The following is a 10,000-nucleotide window of genomic DNA, read 5'->3' as shown; positions in this document are numbered from 1 at the left end:
GCCTGTGTAGATTTAGGCCTACCCCTTTTAAAAGACTCCCTCCTTTTTAAGACCTGATTTTCTCAGATTTTCGGAGGATCTTTAAAAGGGGGGGTACATTTTAAGGGGCTTATTGTCCGTCAGGTCTTAATTGCCTATATTGGACATGAATTGGTTTATACGATTCGAGTTTTACGCCCTCACGGCTTTTTGATGTTTGCGTGTTTAGGTGGTATCAGCCATCTGCACTTATGGTAGAATGACCAAGATCTTTAACGTGCCATTGTGGTGACACGGGGGTGGGAGATGGATACCGTCTCTGGGTCTGCACATAAAGTTGACCCGTGTCCGTCCCGGCCCGGATTCGAACCAGCGACCTCTCGATCACAAGTCCAGTGCTCTATCACATGAGCTACCCGGGCCCCCCTAAAGGGGGGGTTCCACTGTTCTTGCATTTGTATTGACTGATCATTAATTCAACTTGCAGTGTTTGCGACGGTGTGCTTTCGTTACTTGTTTCAGAGCCTGCTGGCATACATAGACAAGTGAAACAATTCCGTCCCTACAAGAAACCAACCCATCGGCCGAAGGAGTCTCTCTGATTGGAAGCACAATGGCTAACAACGAGGTCAAGTTCACCAACAGAGATGGTATGCAGCATTCCGCACAGTCAGTTATACGCTTGACAAGAGATTGGGTTTGGTTGATATTTGCGGTTTTGACAGGGTGTGACAGTGCCGCCTCAACTTTTACAAAAAGAGGATATGACGTCATCAAAGGTATTTATCGAAAAAATGAAAAAAAAAACGTCCGGGGATATCATACCCAGGAACTCTCATGTACAATTTCATAAAGATCGGCCCAGTAGTTTAGTCTGAATCGCTCTACACACACAGACAGACAGACACACATACACCACGACCCTCGTCTCGATTCCCCCCTCTATGTTAAAACATTTAGTCAAAACTTGAGTAAATGTAAAAATCAGCGAGGGGTTTATTTCCCAAAGTTGATTTTCAGCAAAGTCCCCTTAGATCACCAGTGGGTTTGTAGAATAAACCTCCCGAGGTCGTGGCGAAAATGTAAGGGCTTGGAAAACAGGGACACATGTATGCTTTATCATCCCTCATCATTATCATTCTGTTTTAATACTTGGACAAGACCAGGGGCGGATTAGGGGGGAGGGGGGGGGGGTTACAGGGATTCCGGAACCCCCCCCCCCCCGGGCTGTCAAAAAAAAAAGTAATACTAACTTTAAAAGAAATAATGAGTGGCTGCTGACACCAGTTGATCATGTTTAAAATCAAGGATAAGCCATAAATTGTTCATAAAATAGCTAAAACTCTTCAGCGTCTGGGGGGCAAAGCACCCCAGACCCCCCCCCCAGCGGGGCCTTGCCCGTGTACCCCACAAGGTGTCTACCCCTGGACCCCAGGTTGTAACCCCCCCTCTGGCCCCTGAAGACTATAGCCATTCAAATGCTAGTGAGTTGAAAAGACTGTGGGGCCAAATAATTCAGACCTATCCTTAGAGCAGTACTTGTCCCAGCAATTCATCCAAAGAGGATGATACAGTGGAACCCCGCTTTTAAGATCTTCAACAATCGGCAAAAATCGGGTCTTAAAAAGGAGGGAGTCCTAAAATGGAGGTAAATTTACAGAGCTTAAAGGTCCTTGTCTACATTTTTATACCGGAATCGCCATTTGACCATTACAATGCAGAGTCTATTATCTACACATATCAACAATACACCCCCTTTCGATCAGGAAAGACGAAGCCAGTGTAGCCGTTTGAAAATTCATTGTAGTATTCCAGCGTAGTACTCATAGTACTAGTAGGATATCCTTATTTGGAAAATGCTAAGCGCAAAACTCCTCTCAAATCCCGTGCATTTCGTACGTTTAAAAAAAAGCGTGGACAGCGCTCCAGTGTCAAACTGTTGCTGCACTTGTTTGGGCGTGGCTATTTATAAGCATAGTGACATGAATTTGATTGGTCAGTATTTTTAGGCAAAGCACATGTTCTCAGCAAACAGAAAACAAAATATTGGAAGCGTGAGTCACGCTACCCCCCAAAAAAATCTTTTTTTACACATTTTTTTTTTTTCTATAACTTTTTCCCCCATGGTTCATTCATCATCTGACATAACTTTTTAGCGAAATCTAACCATAAGATTATTGAAAAAAAGCAAAAATGTAGACGACCACCTTTAATGACCAGAACATCTGATAAAGCAGAGTCTTGAAATGGAGGAAGTCTTCTTCTTCTGCGTTCGTGGGCTGAAACTCCCACGCACACTCGTGTTTTTTTGCACGAGTGGAATATTACGTGTATGGCCGATTTTTACCCCGCCATTTAGGCAGCCATACGCCGTTTTCGGAGGAAGCATGCTGGGTATTTTCGTGTTTCTATAACCCACGGAACTCGGACATGGATTACAGGATCTTTTTCGTGCGCACTTGGTCTTGTGCTTTGCGTGTACACACGGGGGGTGTTCGGACACCGAGGAGAGTCTGCACACAAAGTTGACTCTGAGAAATAAATCTCTCGCCGAACGTGGGGACGAACTCACGCTGACAGCGGCCAACTGGATACAAATCCAGCGCGCTACCGACTGAGCTACATCCCCGTCCGAGGAAGTCTTAAATTGGGGGGTCTTAACAGGAGGGTTCCACTGTAACTGGAATAGTCAGTCAGAGACATGATTTAAAAACAGCTAACACCATTGACAGAAAAACACAATAAAACAAAACAAAAATATTATAACATTTGACAATCTTAAGACTTTTGTCTGAGGCCACACAAAAAAAAGTTGTATGTTTCTGGTCACCCGACCCTACCTAGCTTTTTCCCGCCGACCCTAGACTTTTTTAAATTGCATTTGTAAAAAATAAAGCACAAAAAAAAGCGTCAAAACGAAAGTAACAGACTACACAAGGGGGATAACCCCGCATCCCTTTTGTCTCATTTGTTTTGTAATGTGTTGTCTTTCTCTTTGTATAGTAAGTCCAGTCTCTTTGCGTCACTGTATAGTTATTTTCTACCCTGACCACACACACACACACACACAAAAATCCCTACCTAACTACCCCCTATTTTTTGTAGCCATGTTACCAGAAACATACAACTTTTTTTTTGGCCTAAAACAAAATGTGTGAGCTCCAGGGGGTATGGGTATAAGGTATATTTTGAAATTCAGGCCCAGAAAGTCTGTTCTTTTGTCTGTTCTTTTGCTCTCATTCATCAGTTTCATGCTATTTCAGGAGTCACAGTTCCCATGGCCCATTCCTGAATCATCTTTTTTTTTAACATCCACATAATTATTTGTGATATTGTGGAGAGTCTAGGCCAGCCAAAACCTTTGAGAGAAGGAAGCAAGGATAGGATTATTTTCATTCTCTTGATATTTGTGATTTTGCAGACCAAGGGCAGGAGGAACACAATATCGGTTTCTGTGGCTTCCTGTTGACGGGGTTATCCTTGATATTGGTCGTACTTTTCTTCCCCTTCTCTCTTTGTGCCTGTATCAAGGTAAGTGCTGTTCTCTGTGTGTGTGTGTGTGTGTGTGTGTGTGTGTGTGTGTGTGTGTGTGTGTGTGTGTGTGTGTGTGTGTATGTGTGTGTGTGTGTGTGTGTGCCTCTCATGTGTGTGTAAGAGAGAGAAGATGTGCGTGTGTGCATGCATGCATGCATGCATGCGTGCATGTGTGTGTGTGGGTGCGTATGTGCATGTGGGTGGGTGCGTGTGTGCATGTGGGTGCGTGCGTGTGCTGTTGCGTGTGTGTGTGTCTCGTGTGTGTGTAAGAGACTGAGAGAGAGAGAAGATGTGCGTGTGTGCATGCATGCGTGCATGTGTGTGTGTGTGGGTGAGTGTGTGTGTGTGTGTGCGTGTGCTATTGCATGTGTGTGTGTGCTGTTGTGTGTGTGCATGTGTGTGTGTGTGTGCAAGCTTTTTTTGCAGAAATTGAACACCCCACACGATGTGCTTAACAACAACAAAAACAACATCAACTTAAGTTTTTTTCCTTTGTAAATCACAGATTGTTCAGGAATATGAGAGAGCGGTTATCTACCGACTGGGTCGACTTTTATCTGGTGGAGCGAAAGGACCGGGACTGTTCTTCATTCTGCCCTGCATGGACGAGTACAAGAAGGTGGACCTCAGGACCGTGTCTTTTGACGTTCCTCCCCAGGAGGTGAGTCTGTCATGTGAATAAACCTTTTCGGAAATAAATGTGCCAGGATTTACAAGCGGAAAGGAGTTGCGCCCCGCTAACAAAACCTTGTAAAAACAACCTCAACAGGAAACACATGGTCAAATGGGAAATACATGGTCCACAGAAAAGCTTCTTTGGGAACATTTTAGGAGGTCTTGTTTCCAGTGGACACAGCTCGCACAATTTCCGGACAATATTAGCCACATGCACCTGTCGAAATAAACAAAAAAACTCGAATCAACAAAAATAACAAAGAAATAAAAAAACATACCTACCCACTCTCATTTTTGAGGCCTTGATATCGGAAACAATTACATTTTATTATTTCTTAATATTTTTCAGATCTTTGGGTGTTCACCACTGTCTCTAGCCTCTGCCCATCTTTTACCCGCCAGGTTCTGACCCGTGACTCTGTGACGGTGGCGGTGGACGCCGTGGTGTACTACCGTGTGAGCGACGCCACCTCTTCCATCAACAACGTGGAGAACGCTGCCCGCTCCACCCAGCTCCTGGCCGCCACCACCCTGCGTAACACGCTCGGCACCAAGAACCTGGCCGAGATCCTGTCCGACAGGGAGGCCATCAGCCACTTCATGCAGGTAAACAATCGCAGTATTAAATAATAATAATAATAATAAATGAGCATTCATATAGCGCAACATCATAACTTTACAATTAAAGAGCTTGTTAAGAGCCTCAGTACGCTAAACAACCACAGTTCAATGGAATACCCCTTTTAGGACCTCCCTGACGGCCGCAGTGGCGTGGTGGTAAGACGTCGGCCTCCTAATCGGGAGGTCGTGAGTTCGAATCCCGGTCGCTGCCGCCTGGTGGGTTGAGAGTGGAGATTTTTCCGATCTCCCAGGTCAACTTATGTGCAGACCTGCTAGTGACTTAACCCCCTTCGTGTGTACACGCAAGCACAAGACCAAGTGCGCACGGAAAAGATCCTGTAATCCATGTCAGAGTTCGGTGGGCTATAGAAACACAAACATACCCAGCATGCCTCCCCCGAAATCGGCGTGTGCTGCCTGAATGCACGGCGTGTGCTGTCATACTCATAAAAATCCACTCGTGCTAAAAACATGAGTGAACATGGGAGTCCAAGCCCATGAACAAAGAAAAAGAAAAAAGAAAAAAAAGACCTCCCAAAATCAGAGAAAATCAGTGCAAGCAGCATATGGCTGCCTCAATGGCGGGGTCAAAACAGTCATACATACTCGTAAAAACCCACTCGTGCAAAAACATGAGTGAACGCAGGAGTTTTTTGGGTTTTTTTTGTTTGCTTAACGCCCAGCCGACCACGAAGGGCCATATCAGGGCGGTGCTGCTTTGACATATAACGTGCGCCACACACAAGACAGAAGTCGCAGCACAGGCTTCATGTCTCACCCAGTCACATTATTCTGACACCGGACCAACCAGTCCTAACACTAACCCCATAATGCCAGACGCCAGGCGGAGCAGCCGCTAGATTGCCAATTTTAAAGTCTTCGGTATGACCCGGCCGGGGTTCGAACCCACGACCTCCCGATCACGGGGCGGACGCCTTACCACTAGGCCAACCGTGCCGGTCTACGCAGGAGTTTCAGCCCATGAACGAAGAAGAGAAAATCAGGTCTGTGGGGTTTGTTTGTTTGTTTGTTTGTTTGTTTGTTCGTTCATGGGCTGAAACTCCCACGGCTTTTACGTGTATGACCGTTTTTACCCCGCCATTTAGGCAGCCATACGCCGCTTTCGGAGGAAGCATGCTGGGTATTTTCGTGTTTCTATAACCCACCGAACTCTGACATGGATTACAGGATCTTTTTCGTGCGCATTTGGTCTTGTGCTTTGCGTATACACACGGGGGGTGTTCGGACACCGAGGAGAGTCTGCACACAAAGTTGACTCTGAGAAATAAATCTCTCGCCGAACGTGGGGACGAACTCACGCTGACAGCGGCCAACTGGATACAAATCCAGCGCGCTACCGACTGAGCTACATCCCCGCCCAGGTCTTTGGGGTAAATTTACAGAGGTTATGAACAGAAAATGTGAGAAAACAAGATATTAATAAGGAGGAAGTCTTCAATTTGGGGGTCTAAAAAGCAGGGGTGGGACTTTTCCGCGAATCCGCGGATTTCCGATGACACAACTTACGAATTCCGCTGGAGTAATTTTTTTTCCGCGTCCCATTTCATCACAGTATCTATAACTTGTTGACTGAATGATATGGAGAGAAGTGAAGATGGAACAGAACACTGGAGGCTTGAGAGTTAAATTGTGCTGACTGAACACTCCTGATAACTAATAGTCATGTTGAGCTTCAATGCACTGGGGCGTCACTTGGATCATACTATTGCCAGTATTGGATTATGGATACATGGTTCATTACGTAAATATGCACCATTACAATTTACCATTGTTGTTTGAAAGTGTTTTTTATGTTTGGTTGGGATTGGGTGTTTTTTTGTGGATTTTTTTTTGGGGGGGGGGGGGGGGGGGTGAGAAGAATGTCTTTTTTACCTGATCCAAACGAATTGACTTTTAGTCTCAAAATGCACCAGATTGCACAGATTTTAATGTACCATTTAAAATAAAATCGGGGGAGCATGCCCCCGAACCCCCCAAGAAAAAAGGGATTTCCTCTTTTTTCATCACAAGAGAGTCCCACCCCTGAAAAAGGGGGTTCCACTGTATTATAGAGGGTTTTTTTAAGAGCCTCAGTACGGGCGCAGTGGCCTAGTGGAAAATACGCCGGTGTAACACGAGAAAATTACTCCCACGAGATTTTTACTCCGGAGTAAACATTTCGTACGAAAATGTTACTCCCTTTACGAAAAAAGTACTCCCCCATTACACGAGAAAATTACTCCCCACGACAGGTGAGTTCCGAGTAAAAATTTCGTACAAAAATATTACTCCCCTGACGAATAAAAATCGAATAAATGACTTCACCCTAACACGAGCAATTTAACTTTCCATGCCAGGTGTACGAAGTTTTTACTCCCTTGTCCCCTGTTAGTCTTGGTGGTGGAAGGGGTGGAGGGAGGGTAGCGCGACATTCGTTTGCGCGAGATCACATACTGGCATTATCCCTTCGCCCGCATCCCATTTTCGCGTACGAGATTTTTACTGGAAGTAAAAAAAATGGGGAGTAAAAATTTTGTGGAGGGAGTAATTTTTTCGTGCCTTGGGGAGTTCTTTTCTCGTACGAAAAATTTACTCGGAGTAAGAATTTCGTACAAAATGTTTACTCCGGAGTAAATTTTTCGTGGAGTACAAATTTCGTGTTACACCGGCCTCCAATGCGAAAGGTTGAGTGTTTAAATCCCAGGTAAACAACCGCAGTATTGTAGAGTTTTGAAGAGCCTCGGTTCGTTAACAGTGGCCTAGTGAATAAGTCGTCGGCCTCCAATGCGGAAGGTTGATTGAGTGTTCAAATCCCTGCTTCGCCTGGAAAGTTAAGGGTGGAGATTTGTCCGACCTCCCAGGTCAACTAAAGTGCAGACCTGCTAGTGCCTTATCCCCCGTTATGTGAACACGCAAGCACAATACCAAGTGTAAGCGAAAATGTAATGTTCTTTATCTTGCATGTAATGAGACATCTTTTGATATTGTGTTTTTCCTTAGACTTCACTGGACGAGGCCACAGACCCCTGGGGAATCAAGGTGGAGCGTGTTGAAGTGTGAGTAGAATGTTCCATTCTTGTGTCAAACAAGGAGAACAAGACAAGTACAATGTAATACAGTGTTCTAGATGGTCGAACGTGTAGCAAAGACCGGTACGTGTACGTGTACATATTACGTCACCCGTGACTCACTTTTTTCTCCAATGTTCCAAATGCATACGTTGTTTTGCTACCACCAAGACTGCCGCAGATCTTGGCAAACGCGTGACGTTAAAAACTAGATTTGATGACGTTACCCGTACACGTTCCCGTACACGTCCTGAAAAGTGCTGATCTAGATCTTGCTAATGTTGTAAGTGAAACATGTAATTAAGAATAAACACAGCTTGTGTGTTTTTAACAAGACGGTTTTAATGAGACGCTGAGGTAAGCATGTGTTACTCATCAGTTCCAAGATGGCGTCTGCCCATAGCGCGGCTAGGCGATGACGCGTACATTTGTCAATGACGTAATATGATGTAATCAGGACATCACAAACAAGAATTTAATCCGCCATATAGCATAAAATTTATCCTGGCCATTGGAGTGAACATGAATGACACTTTTGCATGAATGTCTACAGACAACAGTCAGAATATCCGTTTTGAAACAAGGTGTCTAGTGATGAGAGAACACTTTGTGTTGCAAAGAGTGTTGCTAGGTATTTAGTTTCTTCCGCAATTTTTTTTAGCGACATTACTATAAAAGTGTCATCAATTTTCATGTACTGTAAAAAAAAAGTTCCGCGAATTTGTTGAAAAGTTGTCACATTTTTTGGGTGATTTGAAATAAGTTTTATAGGCGTTATGCCAACTGCTTATACCAAAAGACATCCTTGCAAAATCTAATTGAATTTTCTAGTCCTAGGCCCCACTACTTTTTACTTTGCTTATTGTACACAGGTGCTGCCATCTTCAAACGGCATACACATGTAAATGACCAAAAACATGTCCACCATAAATGCATTCATTTGCCATCTTGAATTGCATTTGAAATCATTGAAATGTGTTTTCAGTAAGGACGTGCGCCTGCCAGTCCAGCTGCAGAGAGCCATGGCTGCCGAGGCTGAGGCTTCAAGAGAAGCACGTGCTAAGGTGAGTGTGAATACAGTAGTCCCCCGTTTCTTTGAAGCGAGAATAGATGATGTTCGAAAATAACTTTTGCCTGGGAAAAAAAGAGGGCAAACTAGCTAGCGGTGTGTTGCTACATGTTGTCAGCGAGCACCTGTAAGAAATGCAACTCAATAATGCTTGGCCTATTTTGTCACGTGGTTTTGTTAGCCCTGTTTTTTCCAAGGAAAGGTAACCCTTTGCTGCCCATAAAAACTTGACAGAGTTATTTCCGGAATTCTATTGGCGAGTGAAGCTAGTGGGGCGAGGAAGTACCGTTTCTTGGGCAATTCTTGCCACGAGGAATGCTAGGATTTGGAGATGCTTGCTATGCGAGAAAGAAAGGCGGCCCCGCAGCTGCCAATCCGATTGGCTGTCCATGGCTGTTTACTGCCTAGTGCAAACGACCTTTTTGGTATCAACCAATGGTGTTTAATTCTTGCGTAGCTAGCCATCATATACTCATTCTCGCTTCCTAGCTCCGAGGAAGGAAGGTTTCCAGTGTACCTGTAATGTAAAGCCCCTTCTCCTAACTTATAATTTTCTTGACGCCATTGTCTACAATTTCGGATGAGACGAAAAACCGAGGTCCCTTCGTGTACACTACATTGGGGTGTGCACGTTAAAGATCCCACGATTGACAAAAGGGTCTTTCCTGGCAAAATTGTATAGGCATAAATAAAAATGTCCACCAAAATACCCGTTTGACTTGGAATAATAGGCCGTGAAAAGTAGGATATGCGCCAAAATGGCTGCGATCTGCTGGCCGATGTGAATGCGTGATGTATTGTGTAAAAAATTCCATCTCACAGGGCATAAATAAATCCCTGCGCCTTGAATATGTGCGCGATATAAATTGCATGAAATAAAAATTAAAAAAATAATAAATCCCTGCGCTTAGAACTGTACCCACGGAATACGGGCGATATAAGCCTCATATTGATTGATTTCGTGATACATTGTACTTTTGGTTCATCCCAAGTATGTGTCCTCTGTCTCGAGAGTCTGGAGGCTGTGTTGCCTGGTGTCAAAATGACTACAGGT

The 10,000-nt window shown here is 44.5% G+C and overlaps 1 protein-coding gene across 1 annotated transcript in view; it reads left to right on the top strand.

The window, feature by feature from the left end:
• The window catches only part of LOC138948670 (mechanosensory protein 2-like), a 49,570-nt gene that overhangs the window by 31,028 nt on the left and 8,542 nt on the right, over positions 1-10,000 (top strand). The window contains exons 2-7 of the mRNA XM_070320257.1: positions 502-629; positions 3,401-3,510; positions 4,019-4,174; positions 4,591-4,794; positions 7,810-7,865; positions 8,863-8,941. Of these exons, the coding sequence (XP_070176358.1) occupies positions 593-629; positions 3,401-3,510; positions 4,019-4,174; positions 4,591-4,794; positions 7,810-7,865; positions 8,863-8,941 (642 nt within the window). The 5' untranslated portion in view covers positions 502-592. The remainder of the gene's footprint in view (positions 1-501; positions 630-3,400; positions 3,511-4,018; positions 4,175-4,590; positions 4,795-7,809; positions 7,866-8,862; positions 8,942-10,000) is intronic.

This window comes from Littorina saxatilis, linkage group LG15 (assembly GCF_037325665.1).
Source record: "Littorina saxatilis isolate snail1 linkage group LG15, US_GU_Lsax_2.0, whole genome shotgun sequence".
Taxonomy (NCBI): domain Eukaryota; kingdom Metazoa; phylum Mollusca; class Gastropoda; order Littorinimorpha; family Littorinidae; genus Littorina; species Littorina saxatilis.
This window is presented reverse-complemented; position numbering and strand designations above follow the sequence as displayed.